This window comes from Protopterus annectens, chromosome 1.part0 (assembly GCF_019279795.1).
Source record: "Protopterus annectens isolate FY-2018-M chromosome 1.part0, PAN1.0, whole genome shotgun sequence".
NCBI lineage: Eukaryota > Metazoa > Chordata > Ceratodontiformes > Protopteridae > Protopterus > Protopterus annectens.
Window position 1 is genome coordinate 679,319,133 of NC_056725.1, and position 20,737 is coordinate 679,339,869.

The 20,737-nt window shown below is 38.0% G+C and overlaps 1 protein-coding gene across 1 annotated transcript in view; it reads left to right on the forward strand.

The window, feature by feature from the left end:
* LOC122794026 (ryanodine receptor 1-like) overlaps positions 1 to 20,737 on the forward strand; it is a 2,146,276-nt gene that overhangs the window by 1,686,510 nt on the left and 439,029 nt on the right. The window contains 2 exon segments of the mRNA XM_044062140.1: positions 5,472 to 5,551; positions 13,164 to 13,240. Coding sequence (XP_043918075.1) covers positions 5,472 to 5,551; positions 13,164 to 13,240 — 157 coding nt within the window.

A 20,737-nucleotide genomic window follows, 5' to 3' on the forward strand; every position in this document is an offset into this window, starting at 1 on the left:
TATGCAAGGCCTTTTTAAGAGGAGTTTTTCTCCTAAAACCGCCTGTGAAACATCCTCCTCCGCAATGGGATCTAAACTTAATGTTGGCATCCCTAATTCTACCTCCTTACTTACCGTCTGCTACGTGTTCTTTAAAGTTATTGACGTGGAAAACTATATTTTTACTGGCTGTTACTTCTGCAAGAAGAGTTTCTGAGATTCAGGCCCTCTGTATTCGTTCACCTTATCTGGTTTTTCATAAGGATAGGGTTTCGCTAAGAACTAACCCTTCCTTTCTTCCCAAGGTTGTATCTCAAACCAATATTAACCAATCTATTGATCTACCAGTTTTCTTTCCTAACTATTCTGACAGAGCTGAACAAAAGCTGCACTTTTTGGATGTTCATCGTCAGCTCAGGTACTACTTGCATAGGACTAAACAAATTAGAAAATCAGACCAATTGTTTGTCTCCTATGCAGAAAACAGGTTAGGTCTTCCAGTTTCTAAAGTGACCTTATCTAGATGGTTGACTTCCACCATTTCCTATGTGTACTCTCTAAGGGCAAACAACTATCTTCTAAGCCAAAAGCACATTCACCAGGAGTCTATCCACTTCTGTAGCCTTTCAGGATAGACTTCCCATTGACACTATTTGTGCAGCAGCTACTTGGGCCACGCCTCATACCTTTGTGTCTCATTACAAGTTGGATTTGGCCTCCAGAGATAGGGCCAGTTTTGGTTCCAAAGTTCTCAAGAGTCTGTTCCATTGAGCCACCCGGGATACAGGTGCTAGGACGGTCCCATCCAGCAAGAATGAAGGCGAGATTGACAACTTAACATTTAGAAGTTATGTACCTACCATAACGCTTCCATGTTAGTTGTCTTCTCTGCTTCTTTCTTCGTCCCTCCCTCCCCCTGGCCTGGACAGATCTTGGAGAGTTCCTATTAGATTGCTTCCTCTGGAGCATTGTTATGAGGACTTCTTTTAGGAACCATAGTTCCTAATTATGTTAGAATAGTCTTTAGCAGGGTCAGTTAGCTGCCAAACGAGATCTGAGGTAGTTCCGCCTTGCATCATGGGATATAGGGTTGCCTCGTGCTGGTAAAAGGAGTTCTCGAGCTAAAGCAAGTGCCGAGGATCGGCTCCGAACCCATCCAGCAAGAAAGAAGGTGAGAGAAGACAACTAACATGGAACGTTATGGTAGGTACATAACTTCTAATTTTTACAGCTAACAATGCATGCTGGGTGTACCACAAGTTGCAGAGGTGAAATTCTCTGAGCTTCAGTTGTCTGAAGCAGGAGATGCTAAGGAACCCAACACAGATTGCTGTTTTCCATAAGAAATTACTGCTGGTGCAGTTTCTAATTGTGCACTGGCAGTAAGTCCCTTCTTTTGGGACTATTCTTCCTTTGTCAAGCCCGTGCATTTGTGGAGTTGGTATATAGGTTCATAGGTGTTTACTAGGCTAATGATCACAAGGACATTTTTAACCCTAGCCATGCATCCCAAATCTCAAACGAGTTCTGATATCCTTGATATGTGTAAGAATGGGCCTGGGAGATAAACCATTTACAGGTTACCTGTTTGCATCAGAGACATATAAGTTTGGGTTTATCTGGGCATGACCACTGTAAAAAACACTTACACGTGACTGTTTTTACTTTTTTACACTTTTTTGTTTCATACATTAAATGCTCATCATTCCTACTGCCTTAATTATCTGCCAAGATAACCCAGTACTAGCCAGCTCTAAAAAGATCAGACTCCCGCTCCCTCTCCCTTTCTCTGACAACAGATTGGCTGAACATATCGTGAAAGGGAAGCCTTCAGTTGTCACAGGAAGTGAGTGTTGGTCTTTTTCTGTGGCCTATGTTTAATTGTCGAACAGCATGTTCATCGAACGGCTGTTTGTCAAACACTAATTATTGAACCATCCTTTAATCGAAAGGCCATATCATTGTAATGATTTTCACTGAACGATGATAGATGGCCAACATAAAGGAAGCATAACAAAGTACTTACTTACTTACTGGTAGCTTAGCTATAAGGAAACCTGCCTTTTCCCCATTGTAGTGCGATCTCAGAGTCGGAATATATAGTTAGCGGGAAACAACAGGTGAACACTGGGCACTCGTTATGTGGGGAGCCATGCCCCTCACATCCCCAATAATTATATATACCAGTTTTAAAGCTCAAAGCTTTTCAGAGATGAGTATTTTTACAGATATATATTTTTGTTAATAATTATTTTAATGGCCGTTTAGTCATTTTTTCACCTTTTTAAGTGGTTCTATTAGTATTATGTGATGCATTATACAATGCTTATAATGGTGTGTGGGCTATTTAAATGTAATACATTGGAAGTCACATGATGATGGGATGTGTTTTAAATATGGTGGACTATTCATGTGAATCTTATCTGATGAAGTCTGTTTATCACAGACAAATGCACTAATTGTAGTTGTTTCAGTGAATAAATTTGGACTAGTGACCGTTTTTAGGTCCTGCCGCTTTTTATTATGGATTTTACAGTTTGTGGTTGATGTTTGTGAATTTCAGCAATTTATAAAAGGAGATTTTCACACAAGACCCTCTCAAAAGCAAATTTCTCCTCCCTGGGATCCCAACTTTATTCTTGAAAAATTGGACTCATATCCTTTTAAAGCAGCCTCTCAGGCTGGTTTATGGTTCATTACTTGGAAGACTGCTTTACTCATTGCTCAGTCATCTGCAAGGTGAGTCTCTGAGCTTCAAGATCGCAATGTAGGCTAAGCGTATCTGATTTTTTTACAGGGCCAGAAGTGTGTTACACACTAATCCATCATTTATACCTAAAGTTGTTTCTGAATTTGCCTTGAATCAAGCCATCAATCTGCCAGTGTTCTATCTTCAAAAAGCAAGGGAGAAAAGATTCCATATACCTCAGATGAGCAGAAGCAGTTCAGGTACTACACTGACAGAACAAAGCTCTTTAGGAATGCTGTTTGTCTCCTACACAGGGGCTAACAAAGATCAGCCCATCTCTAAGCAAATATTATTGCACGATAGTTGTCCTGTGATATTGCTTTCTGTTACTCCCATCATGGTAAATCTCTTGCAGGCAAGGTTAAGGCTTACTTGACTAGGGCCTTCTCCTCTTCAATGGCATATTAGAAAGGATTCTAGAAGCATTCTAGAAGGAACAACCTACTCCTGTGTTCATGCCCTCACAATGCAGTACAAAATGGATTACTTTTCAAGGTCAGGAGCAAGCTTTGCTAGGACCATTCTCCAAAACCTCCTGGATCCTTATCCTTCCACTTCCCAGGTAGAGACAGCTTTGTGAATCAACCCAAAATGCAACAGAGGGAGTGAGAATGATGAAGATAGTACAGCTGCATAATTCCTACTTATCTGTAACTGTAAATATTCAAATTGCTCACTGCCTGAGTGGCAGCATCCATTCTCCATTTCTCAGATTGTGCATAGTTGAGATGGGTTTCATCTTGTTTGATTTGGTTGTTGTTGTACAATTTGGTTTTTATATAGTATTGTAATTGGCTGTGAATCTACTCCTGCTAGATAATTCTGGCTTCAAGTAGTTTCCTTTCATTTGCGGAAGTAAAAAGCCCTTAACACTTACTTTGTGTGACAGATAAAGGCTTCCATCTCAGGATATGCTAATCAGCTGTCACAGGAGAAGAGAGGGAGGGAAATTTAAGCTTTTGAAAGCTGTCCAGTGCTGAGTAACCTTGGCAGATGTAAGAAGTAGCTACACAACTTTACTTTTCTGATATTTCTGATGCTCAGGGTCTTGTCATTTGGCATTTCATAGAAGAATGGTAATTCTGATCCTGTTTCATTGGGACTATGTTCTGCTATGTTTGAACCTGCTTTTAAGATTAATGAATACAGAAGAGAGTCAATTATCTGAAATGTCAATTATCTGAGCGCAGCCTTCCAAAGTTTTTGGGTAGGAAAAATCATAGTCTGAGTATGTAAACATTATACATATTTGCTTGTGTGTGTTTTTGGAGCTTGTAGCCCTCTCATGTGCCAAAAATATTCTTTATTGTCCACTGGAATCACTGAATGGTTGAAAACTGTATTCCCTGCATGCAGAAAAAACAAGATTTTGGAAGTTTTTTTATCTGGTTCAATGTGTGTGTATCTTTGATTATCCACACAGTTTGATTATTCGAACTACCGTAGGTCCCAATTAGTTCAGATAATTGACTCTGTACTGTACTTGTAATCAAGTAAAATGCATTCAGGGAATCCATTTACATTTTGTTGTTTCAGAAATCTTAGTTTATAGCCTGAGTTTACTTTGGTTAGGTGATGGCTTAAGGACTGAATGAGTATTTGGACAAATTCTGTCTTCTCTTTTGCAAGACAGTATCTTTATCACCACTGTCAAGGCTTGCAAACAGAAACAACATTATTAAGGAGACATTATGCAAGCTGGATGGAAGATACAGTACCTTAGTGTATTCATGCACAGCGTGAGTAAAGTACATAACAAATCATGTACAGCATGAGTAAGGTAGATAAATCATGCTCAGGTTGAAGAAGGTAGATGACAAATCATCCACAGTGTGACTAAGGTAGATAACAAATCATGCACAGTGTAAGTAAGGTAGATAACAAATCATGCACAGCGTGAGTAAGGTAGATGACAAATCATGCACAGCGTGAGTAAGGTAGATGACAAATCATGCACAGCATGAGTAAGGTAGATGACAAATCATGCACAGCATGAGGAAGGTAGATGACAAGTCATGCACAGCATGAGGAAGGTAGATGACAAATCATGCACAAGATAGTATCTTTATCACCACTGTTAAGGCTTGCAAACAGAAACAGCATTATTAAGGAAACATTATGCAAGCCAGATGGAAGATACAGTACCTCAGTGTAATCATGCACAGCGTGCGTAAAGTACATAACAAATCATGCACAGCGTGAGTAAAGTACATAAATCATGCACAGCGTGAGTAAGGTAGGTAACAAATCATGCACAGCGTGAGTAAGGTAGATACCAAATCATGCACAGTGTGAGGAAGGTAGATGACAAATCAGATTGGCAGGACTTCACATCTGTTTGCTATGTATAGTTTCCAGACAAAATCGCTGAAGCTATGTAATTTCTGCCTTAACACGGGGTTACTGGTCACCTCCCACTGAGAATGTATTGACTGTTCTTTCAAAGATACACACGTATATACACACACACACACACACACACACACACACACACACACACACACACACACACACACACACACACACACCGTACAGCCATTCATTATGACCCTGCAGTTTGAGAAAATTTGTGTAAATAAAGTATGCACCAAAGACCATGAATTTACCATATGCAGAGTATCTGCATACATCTCCCTTTTCTGCACTGAATTAACTGGGTTTACATTTTGCCCTGATTTAAAAAAAATATAGGCTTAACCTTGTTTAATGTACTTGATGTTTTCAGTCTGGTCTGTCTTTGCAGGTGAGCCAGGGGTGATGGTATATTCTACCCTGAAGCTGGGAATCTCCATACTCAATGGTGGGAACACTGAAGTGCAGCAGGTAAGAGGATGTGGCAACATTTGTGGTGTCAGCTGTTTGGTTTCACTTAGTGATAATGAGTAATTAATGATGAATGAAAGAGAATCCTTATAAGTAAAACCTGAGCTTCCCTAATTGGGTTGAGAACATTTATGTAGGTCATGATAAAATTTCAAGCAGCCTTTGTTTATTGATTTGAATTTTATTACAGTTTAATAACCAGGTCCAAGGACCTTTTTCAGACATGAAATAAAATATGGGTTACAGAAATCTATGTATTAAGTATTAATGTCAAGGTGGAACTGACAAATCTAAACAAAAGGCAGGTAACATATGGCCACAAAGAATTCTGATAGTTAAACATTAACTCTATAGTATTTTGTTCATTTGATAAAAAATTCTGGTGGTTAAACTTTATAATACTTTGTTCACATACATTTAAATAATTTAAATAACTTGAGTGCAGTCATAGGATGGTTGTTATCTTTGGCTTTTGTTAGATGGTTTATCTAATTACTGGGGACTGTGAAGGCTGTGGCTTTACATTTTGCAGTGTGTTTAGATGCATCACTAGTGTCGTTGGTTATTTACACATTACTCACTTTAGTGAAGCTGCCTGCCTGCATAGATCTCTGATTGATTGTACTGTATATAAATGATTTCAGGTTCCTGGTGCTATGCATGCTTAAGTGCAAAGAATATGAGGTAGGCAGAAGTAAGAACTGCAAAAAGGGAGCAAGGATTGGCTGGAGGAAAGAAAGAAAGATCATGAATGGAGGTAGTATGAAAAATGGAAAATAGTTAAAAGGGAGTTATGGTGGACAGTATTTGCAAAAACTGACAAGAGGAAATTCAGAAAGTAAAGGGAGGCAAAATGAGAAAACAGATTAGTTAAAAGGATGTTGGGGAGGAAAGTATTGCTGTGCAGTACCAGGAATCTAAGGAGCAAAATGTTTAACTACAGACACTCTTAGGTGATTGGAAAGTGCTATTGTAATGATTATGGAGACTGACTTAAGAGCGACAAAGGCCAGACATTGTAGTAGATGAGTACAAGGTAACCATTAATAAGAGATTGAGCAAATGAGGGATTTCAGTTTTTAAGACAAAGAGGATGAAGAAATGAGGTCATGGACATATGAGGCATTTGAGTGTACAAAACTACTATAAATGTAATGAAGTAAAATGATAAAAGAAATGGAAAAAGAAATAGAAAAAGTAATAAACTAAGTCTTAATGAGAGGTTTGGTGGGTATATATTCATTTAATCCTGGGGGGTTGGCCGCATTCAACCGTATTTGCCATTTAATTTCCTTCTCCCCTAATAAGGCTTTGATATTACCCCCTCTAGGGTTATTCCTAACAACTTCTAGTATTGCAAATTTGAAGGAGTTACATCTATTACTGTTCTCCAAATGTCTGTATAAGGTGTTGTTTTTAATCCTTTCTTTTGATACAGTAACGATGGTCATATATCCGATTCCTAAATCTTCTGTCAGTTTTCCCAACATAATAACTAGAACATAAGGTACATTTGCCCAAATATATAACATGTTGGGTCTGACAGTTCCCTCTCTTAAATCTAATTTTACTCCTAATTCCGTTCTCCAAAAATATCTGTTTTTCCTCCATAATAGCATGACATTGGTTGCAGTGCCCACATTTGGTAGTTCCTTCCAAAATCTCAGTGAAAGTATCAATCCTATTTAATGTTCTAGATTTTATCATCCTTTTTATGTTAGCCCCCGTTTTATACACAAATGTGGGTTTGCCTCCAAGTCTATTATGTACTCCATCGTCGCTGGTTAGTATATTCCAATTCTGATGTATAATATTTTTGATTTCACCTACAAATGGGCTATACTCCAATATGTATGCCCTATGACATCCTGTAATGTCTGTTTGATTATCTTCAGTACCCTGAGTGTATGCTGCATTACCCAGGAGGGGAACATATTTGTTTCCCCACTCTCTGATCACATATCCTGTTATGTCATTAATTAAATTGTCAGAGTAACCCCTTTTCTTGAACATCTCACCAATATTTTTAATTTCCTTAACCATATCTAAGTGCCATGGTAACCAGAGGAGAGGTTGAGAGAATAGAAGCATTTGAGTGTACAAAACAAAGAAGAAGCCATATGGTTAATGTACAGAATTCGGTCATGGAAAGAAAAAGAAGTGGTAGTGTAAATGAGGATCTTGATGCTATTGGAATTAGACTGTGGCATTCCTTTATCTGGGATAAAAAAGGGGAAGTTATATGACAGAAGTCCTGTATCATAAAGGTTTTACCTAACTCATATAAGACTTTACAAGGAACAGCAGTATCCCAGACTTTAGTCCTAAGCAAAGGTAAAAAAATACTAAGATTGCCATTGCCCAAACCCAATAAATCTCCACACTACTGTATGCAGTTCCCATTCTCACATATCTAAGAGGTAGCTAAACTTGAATCTTGTTATAACAAAATTGCCAGATATGTAACAAACTTACCTGCTAGAACTCACCATTGTATAGCAATTAACTCAATTGGCTAGAGCTACTGAACTCCTTCACTACATCGAGTTAACTATGGCCCATAAAATCCTCCATGAATCTGAGAAAATACCTGCCCTGCAAAGATTATTGTAGCCAAATGTCACAAACAGAACCTTACGCTCTACTAACAAACACCACATAAAAATCAATCCATCCAGAAATCAAGCAGGAGATTCCCTCTTCTCAAGTTATGTAGGAAAAATCTGGAATGAACTACTAGATAATATTACAACCAGTGCATCACTAACCCAGTTTAAAACAACACTAAAACCCACCTACTTAACACATGGCTGTGTCCTTGCTCTACTCCTGACTAACAGCTTATCTGACCTTGTTATTTTCTTACTTTACTTACAAACTACAATTCCCTCTGTGTATTCTATAGGAAATTCTGACTACATCACCTCCCTCTGTCTATTTTAACTACACTTGCCTCAATGCATACTAACACTTCTCAGTACTATTACATCATTGAGGGGTGGATGTATTTCAACTTCTCATTGCAGCCTAGTTGAAAATATTTGAAATTGAAGAATATCACTTGGTTTCTTTATCTATTTATACAATAACATATAATGTTGTAATGTTCTTTATACTTATCTGTTTAATTGTGTAATTCCCTAGCAATTGCTTAAACTTATCATGTTTTGCCTAATTTAGTCTAACCTAGTATTTTATTTGTTGTACTATGTATAATGCCGAATTTGTTATTTCTGTATGTTCAATGTGGAGCTTTTCTCCCCGAGCCTCCACTGAAAAAGGACATGTGTCCAGTTGGACTTTCCCGATAAACAAATGTTAAACAAAATAAATAAAAATAAAAAATTGGAAGTAAAGGCACTACTATAAACAATGACAATGATGCCATTGTTTGATTCACTATAGGCTGTAGAAGAGGGCTATCTTTTGAGTAAAACATGTATAGGACTACTGAGGGGTGGATTAATTGGGAATGAAATTGGAGTCAGAGCTAAGAGACTGACAAATAACATTTCATGCAAATAAAATGTGAAAGGGGCTTCAGAGTGGAGTTATGCTAGAAGGGAAGGACAGGGTGAAAAGAAAGGGCAAACAATAAGGATGAAGACAATGAGGTTAGAGATGACGGAGAAGGAAATGGAAGTGAAGAAAGACTGAGATAAGTTTGTCATGTTCACTGCAGAAAGAAAGAAAATGGGAGGTGATGCAATCATGATGATCAGAAAAGAGAAGGGCATAAAGAAAGACAGAGAAACAATTGAAGCAGTCAGTCTAAGCCTAAACAGGGTTGTTCTTTTTGTGGAGCTGGCAAGATAAACTGATGTAGTTTACCAGAAAATGCCTGCAGGGATGTTAGGCTCTTTTATAAAGAAGCAGCGATGAGTTGGAGGCAGTACTTGAACTAGGGCAGTTAAGTTTCTCTGCTAATCATCCTACATTATTCTGGGGCTGGAAAATCTGAGATCTCAAAGGCTGAAAACATTTTGTTGATTGTTTGGCTTTAGTTTGTTTAATATTTATTTGAAGGACAGTATTTGGCCTAGACAAGTCCCTAAGTGCTTGAAGACTGACGTGGTTTGAAGGGAAGAATGACAGGGGTTGTTGATATGCCAGTTTTTGTGGACTGTTTTCAAGTTTCTGTTTAGTTCTAAAGATCATGGCATTGGAACATTGGACCTTTTGATGTTAAGCAATGTTGTTGTTGATGAGCCAAGAGAAAATAAGAATGAGAACAGATTTCATCTGTTTTTTATGTTGGATGGGGAAGGACAGAATGGCTATTCACCATATTGTTGGCAGAAAGGATTTTTTTAAAGCTTTAGGAAGTCAGACAGTGGCCTATTTATGAAGAGTAGAAGAGAAAGGATTGAGACTTGAAGGACTAAAGAGGCCTGAAGGGGAGCTGTAGGAACAAACTTTTATGAAAAAGAATTTATGGAGAAAGAAGTTGGAGATCTAATAAATTGCGTTGTTGTGGAAGCCTGCTTTGGTGAGTGGTTTCTTCAAGGTCTTGTGAGTTACTAAATTAAAAGCCTCTGATATTAATAGCTACTGCCGCCCTGCCTGTATTTTATCTGCATTAAGATGGGTTTCATGACTGAGTATGTACAGGCCAGTCAGTGAACTCCTACTTGACCAGATCCTACATTGGTGCCTGGATAAGATCCTATGTTTTTTAAGTCAAAGCAGGCTACATAGTGCTAAGGTTTATAAGGATTTTTCATAAGACAGGCAGACTAAAGATACTCTGATGTCTGCTGTTGCTTGTGGGATGGGGGCCAAAACTAAATGCTAAATGGCAGTTCTTTTTCAAATAATAGGAAAGGCATTCTGTGTAATGGATACTATTCTTCTACTTGTTTGACAACTCGCATTTCCTTCTGGGAAGACATTTAATGCTGGAAATATCACACTATTTCTCTCAGTGTCATATGGAATCATACTTCTCAACTATCCAGATTTTCACAGAATTTCCAGATTTTTGTCTAATACGTCTGGCCTGCTCCTCATAAAATTTGTGTTTTGGTAAATTGCAGTTACCTGTAACTGTACAGTGCTTGATTCATAGATACGATAATGAGCTACTGATTAGCTGCTGCTCGATAAGGCTTTACCATGTCTGTGAATTTCATTATGGACAGACACACACATACATATCTATCTATATATATATATATATATATATATATATATATATATATATATATATCTCTATGTATAGACAGATATAGATGTATATAGATATATAACACATTGTGTGTGTGTGTGTGTGTGTGTGTGTGTGTGTGTGTCTGTGTGTGTGTGTGTCTATATATATATATATATATATATATATATATATATATATATACATATATCTATATACATATATATATGTATATATCTGTACATGTTTAGACACGTGTCTAGCTATATATACATATACATGCACACACATATACACACACATATATATCTGTCTGTGCATGTGTGTATACAATATTACCAAATATAAGTGCTTAGATATGTGTGTGTATATATATATATATATATATATATATATATATATATATATATATATATATATATATGCTTTATACTTGCATGTGGTTGAATTGAGTTTTGTCAAACCAAGCTCCACTGGAATGGGAGAATACTGAACTTGCCCCCCTTTAGGAACCATGTTAAAATGTGTTCCAGAGTTGAAGGATACATATGAAAGGAACAGGAAAAATGTGAACTTACCCATTTCTGAACTAATGGTAAAGCTGGTTTAGGAGTTTGGAAAAGACAAGATCACTGTTGCAGCAGGCTAAGCTAAATGGATCCCACCCCTGAGGACCAGCCAGTTTTCAAAGCTGAAGGGAGCCTTCCACATACAAACTATAGCTTGATTATGGCCTAGAAGTGAGCTGTTAAAGTACAGAATCAACGAGACTAAGCATTTACCGAATAAATGCCCACTTTGAATGGTTACTACGTATGGTAGTTTCGTGCCAAGGATTAAGAATGTTATTCACCATCTTTGGCCTATTCTGAAAACAGATCCATTTTTTGGTAATGTGGTCCCAGATTGCCATTATTTTGTTTGTAGGAAGGCAAACAAATTGTGACAGATATTATCTACATATGAAAAGCCAGACAAGTAGATCAAAAGCCAATGCACCCTAAGGCCGTAAGCATATGAATGCTTCCCGTGTAGGAACTGCTGTTTTTATTCCCATCTACATAACAAACATCCAAAAACATGCACAAAAACATTTGTAATTAGACATCTTATCACCTGCTCAGCAGAATAATTACTTTACCGTGTTACATGTATGTGCAGTGCCTTTTATGTTGCCAAGACCTCAGGTCCATTTAAGTACAGAATTTCTCTTCATCTCAATGATTTGAGGTGCCAGAGGGATAGAACTGTCTTATCTCAAAATGAGAATAAACTTCCAAATGCTGTATTTATCTTTATTGGGATTATGTGTATATTAAGGAAATCCTAATAAGTTTGACAAATTACGATGGCTTCAGCAGGAAGAAAAGAGGATTATTAATTTAGGTGCATTGTTTTTAACTAGTTTAAACGAATTACTGTTGATATCTAGCAGTCAGTTTGCTTTGAGACTGCAAGTATACTATTATTCTGCTAGATGTTGCCCCTGAAATTTTCTTTGACTATGTGCATTTATTTCATTAAAATATATGTTTTAGTTTTATGGTTAAGAACATCTCTATATCTGTTTTTACCGAAAATTTTTGGATATGTTATCATGAATATGTTTTTACCTGGTGCAAATGAATTACTGTAGATGCGTCGTAGTTAGGTTTAGTAAATATCATTTTTATTTATTTTACTATGCCACTGTAATATATTATTGTTTCACAAGATGTCGATCTTGAAACATTCTAACATTCTACCATTTTGAACAATTTATTGGGTTCTGTTTAAAATGAATAATTACATAACATAATTGGGACATCCATGTATCTGTTTTTATAGACATTGTTTGGAAAAGCTGTTAAAAGTATGTGTCTTGGAAGTGATTTACAGCTTATTGTGTTTTAAATACTTGATGTTCTGAAGCACTTGTTTATGCACGAAGAAACCCCGTTTGTTTACAGGAGTGAAACCTGGTCTGCTGATATAGACACACACACACACAAGAATGTCTGAAAACACAACAATTGCCTTTTACGATCTGTCAGCTAAAAAAAAAAAAAAACACTACACCCAGACATAACCTGTCTCAAGGAACACAACCCCTTGGTGACCTCTCCTCACTGTCTACAAGCAATAACAATTGTGATCTAACAGACTGTAATTTTTTAAGGTAGCAGTAATTGCTATGCTTCTACCTAAAAACTCACTGCAACCCTTAAAAGAACAGTTTGACAGTTTGCAAAGTGTCAACCTGTTTCACATCCTGTGCAAGTTGGTGACCGGGTTAGCTGCCTCTCTCCATCCCATCCTTCCTACGGGTCTGCTTAGAATAATCCTTCATATGTTGTATTAGAAGTCCTTGACTCTTCAAAACTGCATACAGGGTTTTAGTTGGTGTTATTCATATCTGCTCTAGTTAAGTTGTTTGTGATTTATTAGCCAAACAGTAGACACCTGTGTATTTTTGTTTTCTTCCAGAAAATGTTGGATTACCTCAAGGAGAAGAAGGAGGTTGGTTTCTTCCAGAGTGTTCAGACTCTGATGCAGACATGCAGGTAAGGCCTGGGATGGGGCTTATTAATTTTCTCATCAGTTCAGACTCATTCAGAAGTACTGTAACAAAGCCTATCTCAGAGGTCTTCCAAAGCATACAGAACAGTGTGTTTGGGGTTAGTGCTTTGTTTTCTCAGATTTTGAAGAAATTATAAAGCACTCATGTTCAGCGCCATCATTAGCAATTTACCACTGCAGAATACAATTTGGTTTCCTTAGCAAAATATATACATTTTGAATCTTTACAAAGATATTAGCTATGATGTAATACCTCCATGTGATCACAGTACATTTTTTATTTATTTATTTTTATTGGGAATCATCTCCTTCTACAATAGTCATTAAGGCTCCCTTCAGACACCCAACTAACCAGTTTGTTCCTACCAGAGGTAACAGCCATCTTGCCCATTGTTTTTATAGGTTCAGTGGTGTATTAACGACTGCAAGGGCCTCTTTAAGCCTAGCCTTGCATCCCAAATCTCTCAGAAGTTCTGGTACCCTTGATAAGTGTAAACAGGGGCTTGGGAGATGAAAGATTTACAATCAGCGGCCTGGGAGATGAACAATTTACAGGCTGCCTGTGTCCATTAGTGACATAGGTGCCGAACCAGAGATGAATTTCCTTTTCCCCATCTAATTGTTCAAGTTACACTTGAATTGGGTTTGGGAGGAACTCTGCTTCACATGGATGGGGGAGCCTGAACCAGAGAAGGAGTAGTCTTTAGGCTACATACTTGTCTGTCCAGCAGTTCCTAGTTATATCACAGGCAAGGTTTAAGTCTTTAGAACAGGTCATTCTGGAGCTGTTCATTTTGTAGATATGCAGGAGGTCCATCAAGGTGGGGTTTGTTAATGCCTGGTATGTCAGGCATAGAACTCCCTTCAGCAGCCTGTAGAAGACAGAGTACAGTGATAGGGCTTTGAGGCAGTTTGCATAAGACATGTTACTTACGCCCTGTATTCTTTTAGTGAGGAACCTCTGTGGACATTCCAGTTGTTGGATGTGTCTAGTTAGGTACATACCAAAGGTGGCATTGTACTCAATGATAGGTCTGATGAATGCTGAGCACTGTGGAACAATCATCTCCATGGACCTAGATGCCATGTCTTTCTTTTTAAGTTGCACAACATATAATGATTTTTCTCCCTACTGTACGTGATAGTCAAAACCGAGATTACTGTCTGTGTGTGTCCCCAAGTCCCTGACTACCAGGATGACTCTTAGGGATGTATTTTAAAATGGTAATTACTAAGGGTGGATGACTTCCCAAAGGATACTATTATGCATTTCTTGGCATTTAGTTTTTGTCCATGGCTCTGACACAAGTCATGATATGTCAGACACTCCTTGATAACATTAGTGTAGCGGGGGATTCTATGACTGCTCCTAATTTGCAATCATCTGCACATTTGGTCAGCCAGAGGCCAGGCCCTTAACATTGATCTTGATTTTGGAGAAGTAAATACCAAAAAGGAGCAGTCCCAGGGTCAATCCCGGAGGAACTCAACTTGTGACTGGCTGTCTACAAGGTGACACAAAGGTTTATACTGAACCGCTTGAGATTATCAGTAATACCCAAGTGGGGCATTGTGTCAAATGCCTTGGCCAGATCAAGGAAATCATGCAAACCCTATTTGGAGGCTACAATTAAATAGTGATTCCAGAGGGTCTCATGGGTCATGTTGCATGCTATTTAGAAGGCAGCCTGGGATATTGTCTGGGTCTGTCAATGCAGTGTTCTTGCCCTTTGAGAGAGTAGTGAGGACCTGTTCCCTAGTGATAGTTAGGGGAGTTATATTTGACAGTATTTCCTGAGGGGAAGGTGGGGAGGAGACAGAGAGGAGGAAAATAAGAGCTGAATTTGTCTGCCAGTAGATTTGCTACATCTTCCAACTCAGTGTAAGTAGCGCCATTAACAATGAGCTCTGCACACAACTGTGTTTTGTCTTTGAGGTTGAAGATATAGCTAAAGGATGCCTTGTGGTTGTCCTTGCCCCAGGAGGCCAGATTTACCTCAAATTTAGCTTTGGTAGACTTTAATTGCCCTCTGAGCTGTTTGTTTAGTTTAATAAGAATGCTTTAATCCTGCCTGTTGCTACACCTCCTAATTTTTTCAGTGATTTTCTTCCTTCTGTTATACAACCTACTGATATTGTGATTCTAGCAGGATGGCTTGTTTTTTGGAGTTAGTTCTGTACTTATTCCTTGGGGTACAGCTGGCTCTTTGCAGCTATTAACATGCTTGTATAGGGTTTTTATGAACAGTTCAATGCAAGCAGCAGTGTTTTCAGAGTTTAGAGACCTTAAATAGTAAGATGTTAACCTTAGCGTAATAACTGAACTTTCCAGGGCTTGGTGGGGTTTTGGGTTTTATGCTTACTTCAAAGGATACCATTTTGTGGTCTGACCTTACAAGAGAAGACATTACACTAGGGGGGCATGCAGCATTCTCCCATATTAGTAAGGACCAGATGCAGTACGTTTGAGCCCCTGGTGAGCATATTGACAATCTGATCCAAGGAGCTGGTGCTTGCAAAATCCAGAAATTTCAGTGTCTGCACGTTTCTTGTGGTATATGATTCCCAGTTAATAGTGGGTTAATTAAAGTCACTCATGTATATGTTATTGGGTTGGATGATATCTCCAGTAAGCTAAAATACCTGTTATGGGCTTCCTGGGTTATTGAGAGGGCTCAATTCAGCCCTTAGGGAGTTTGGCCTCTGTGGTCAGCTGTCATCTCACAAGCGCTATTAAAGCTGGATACACCTGTCTATGAAGAATGAATGGTTTCAACAGGTCTCTTAGAGGGGCTAATAGTTAGTAGACAGTAGGGAACAAAAAATTTGTAATAATGAAGACTCATAAAAATTAATGTCGATATTGTAGAATGGAACAGAAAGTCACAATTCTTAGTAGGAGAGTCATCATCTTCTTTCGGCTGTTCCCGTTAGGGGTCGCCACAGCGGATCACCAGTTTCCATTTCTTCCTGTCCTCTGCATCTTGCTCTGTCACACCAACCACCTGCATGTCCTCTCTCACCACATCCATAAACCTTATCTTAGGCCTTCCTCTTTTCCTGTTATATGGTAGCTTCATCCTTAGCATCTTTTTCCCAATATACTCAGCATCCCTTCTCAGCACATGTCCAAACCAACGTACTCTTGCCTCTCTGGCTTTGTCTCCAAACCTTCCAACCTGGGCTGACCCTCTAATATACTTATTCCTAATCCTGTCCACCCTCGTCACACCCAGTGCAAATCTTAACATCTTTAACTCTGCCACATCCAGCTCAAACTCCTGCCTTTTTGTCAATGCCACTGTCTCCAACCCATATAACATAGCTGGTCTCACTACCCTCTTGTAGACCTTCCCTTTCACTCTTACAGGTACTTGTCTGTCACAAATGACTGCTGACACTCTTCTCCACCCACTCCATCCTGCCTGTACTCTCTTCTTCACCTCTCTTCCACACTCACCGTTATTCTGAACTATTGACCCCAATTATTTAAACTCATCCACCTTCGCCACCTCTACTCCTTGCATCCTCACCATTCCTGTAACCTCCCTCTCACATTATTAGTAGAAGAGTAAAAGAAAAAAAAGGTATAAAGACAGCTATGACAAAAGATGTAAAGTAGATATTTATATTGCATGTGAATTGTGTCTCTTCAATGCCACTGCTAACCACTATGTAGAGGTTGCAATTCCTTTAAAAAGAGGAATGGTTCTACTTTTCACCAAATGCAGTTATTCACCTGTGTCTGGGGCATGGTAGCTCCAGTTTGTATATTAAGTTATTCAGGGTATAGCAATAAAATACCCATGTTGTTTGAAAACAGTAAGAATGAAGCCCTCCAAAAAATGTTTTTTGTTAGTATTTTTTTTTTTACACATTTACAGTCACAGTCATTGTAAACTGACTGCTAAATGTGAATTATTTTAAATGTTATTGCAGTAATGTATCTTCAGACAGTATCATTTATTTTGTTAAAGTGTACTGAAACACTTCAGGCATGCATTGATACATTTGATGTCTAGAGTTTTGCAGTGCTTTCTTCTCCCTTACCATTTTGAATATTTTTGGGTTAGTCTTTAATAAAGAAGTTGCTTTATAAGCCTTTTATTAAAGATACACCTGCAATATCACCTTTATCCCTTGCTGATGTCAAGATAGGAACAGTGTGGGGACACATCCCTAGAGTTTAATGGATGTCTCCTCACAAATGTTTTGTCTTTGTTTGTTTCATGTTGGAGCTTTTCTCCCCGGGCCTCCACTGAAAATGGACGTGTCCAGTTGGACTTTCCCAGTAAACAAATGTAAAATAAAAATAAATAAAATAAAATGCATGGTAGTACAGCCATTAAAAGTTATGGACAAAAATAAGTTCATTTGATGTCAGTGAAGGTAAGAATACCATTCAGAAAAGTTTTCTTAGAATTAAAAAGAAGAACACTAAGTTACATTATGGGCCATTTTCCAAAAGACTTGCTCTCAATGTAAGTGACTTATTTTGGTGTTAAGACCTATCTGTAAACAGGCTTACACCAGGGGTCAGATTCCTAAACACTAGCTCTCAGTGTAAGTGGTCTCTTACTTTGAGAGCAAGTCTTTAGGAATCGAGCCCACAGAATGATAATAATATGAGGGGTGGGATCATGGCACTGTGGGGAATGAGTTGCAAAAGTTAAGTGCATGACTATACAGGGGTACTTGAGCCATATTTCCTTTAGATTGTGCTGACTTGAACAAAACAATAAATTAGTGTGTCCAGAGTAAAGTGGACAGGGAATGACAGTTTCTACAGATATAAAATGCATCCTAGTAATCTGACATCATGTCTTATGCAGCTATATTTAAGAAGTGCTGCACTGTAAATACACCGTGCAGCTCCACAAAGAGCATTAAAAAATCCTATGCAATCCACTTTTAAAATTCTTTGTTAGTATTCTAGATGCACTAGATAAACCATATTTATGTTTAAGTTTAGTATTCTATCAGCAGTACCAAGGATTTGTTTAATATAAGTATATTACAAACAATTTAGAATGTGGTTCATACAATGTATGAATAAAAAGATTTACTTTCTGATTGCAGTATCTGCTAAACTGGATGTACCTAGCTGAAATATGTTAAAATGACAACTTTACATTTTTTAATCCAAACTTTACTGACTACCAATAACAAGCGATCATATATAACAAGAGAGTGCATAATACACAAAGTACAAAAGTGGGCAACATATAACAAAACCTAAATACCATAATACCATACCGCATTAAAAGTTTCAAACCTCTCAACTGTACAGATTTTTGCAGAATGTTCAGATCTTTGCCTCATGTTTTTAGTCTGTTCCTCATAAAAACTGTGTTTTCTTGACAAGTCATTAGGATAATCTAAGGATTAAAGTCACTAAATAATGCCATGCATTTGAGTTTCAAACTTCATGTCCTTCAGAAAGCACATGCTAACACAAATCATGTTATTCTAGCAACTTTCTAAGTTTGTAAGAGCAATATTTAAAATGTTTCCCTATTTTTGCTCCTTTGTCCACCCATTATGTCAGGCTTTGTCCATATTTCTTGCACTAAGAGGCTTGGAGGTATGGATGTTGTGTAAGGGCTTGTTTTAAATCTATAGAGAATGGTAAATGAAGCAACAAGTACTGTGACCATTTTTAAAGATTCCTACTGCTGAACAAACCTAATGACCTTCTGTATGTGCCACACCTGATATTCTCCAGACCCCAAAACAGTCTTTTGTCTGTCCTCCTTGTTTTCTGGATTCATCTCATCATAGCCAGCGGAAACACTTAGTGATATAGTTCTGCCCAGTTTCCTTTCTCTGTTTCATGCTAGGAGAAGGTAATGATTTTAGTTTCATGTTTCTGAGCCTCATTACTTTTTTTTTTTGGGGGGGTACCATGAATCAAAGATTGTACTTTCTTTGGAGTAGCATCAGAAAATCAGGTGTACTTGTCCCCCCCCCCCCATTATTACGTACTGCTGTAGTTTGGCACAGGTCCTTCATAACAACAGCACAATGACTTTTCTGCAATTCCATTCTAGACCAATAAAGTTTTGAAATGATTTGGGTAAATATGTAGACTTTGTTTATTTAACATGATTCTCAATTACGATAGTGTTACTTCTCTAGTGGAATATAACTTTTAAGTCTAGTGTTAAATATTGAAGATATAAATCTGGTAAGAATCAATGCCTGTCAATGATCTTGAGTGACTACTTCTGCTGTCACCATTTTGGACTTTTTTTCCCAAACCACTTATTAAACTTGAGGAAGGGTAGTCAGAGATTGTCTAAGCTTTCTTCAGTACCAGAGACAGGATTACCATCTGGATTGCTTTCACTCTTTGATGAACATGTAAAGTATGTAACATGAAATGTGTTTACATTGCTCTGCTGCTAGGAGATGGATTCCAAAAAAAAAGTATGTGGGGCATTATGGAAGACCTCTGCATCAGGGGCAACACACTACCAGTAACTGAATAACCAAAGGTACCTAAATGTATTAGCAACTTTTGAAGCCAGAATGTTCACAGGTGTACTGAACTAAAAAGCGACTGCAGTAGCCACAATGCTTACCCTGGATAACTTAGATGAGAAAGACTTGAAATGAGTATAGAGCTATAGATTATATCAGTAAAATCCATCCAGAGTAGTGTAGTACAAACATAAGTAGGTAGCCTAAGGCAATGATATTACACAAGACAAACTGAATAGATCTGTTTTAAAGGGCACAGTCATGATATGTGGCTCAAAGAAGGCCACATCATAATGACAATATGATAATGTTAATAAAAATTAGGTATGATAGAAGTGATCTATATCACATCATCGAGCATGCTGTTTAGCGAATGCTTACTAGTTGAACACTAATAAGTGAAAACACTGAATAACGAACGTTTGTTTAAGCAAAATGTTTCACTGGGTTAAAAACCAGTTGGCCAACACAGCGAACCACAGAAAAATATCACCAAACAAAACCCATCGTAGTGGGGGGCTATGACCCCCACACCCCCTCATGTGGGGGCTGTACCCCCTAACTAAATAAGAGCACACTGCAGTGGGGAAGAGGGTAAATCCCCAATGATGGCTGACTGGTTGTTTTCCCAGCAAAACATTTCCCTTAAATGAACGTTTGCTCTTTAGTGTTTTCGGTTATTAGTGTTTGACTAATAAGCATTTGTTAAATAGTATGTTCAATGATATGATATAGACCTAATAGAGCTATGTAAAGTTGATGGTAACACACCATGCAGTACACTGCACTACTAGTGGGTGGGTGATTGCAGAGGAGATAGGAGTCTTGTAGCAATAAAAGGGATATCAGAGAAGATTGCCCTTCGGGAAGATGTTGGGATAGAGTACATGATAACTTTTTTTGTGGGGCTAACATCTTAAGAAGCATCTTGTCCACTTCACATTGTCACTGAAATAATCATCTGGTAACTACAGCATGCCAGGACTCGGATTTGGTTT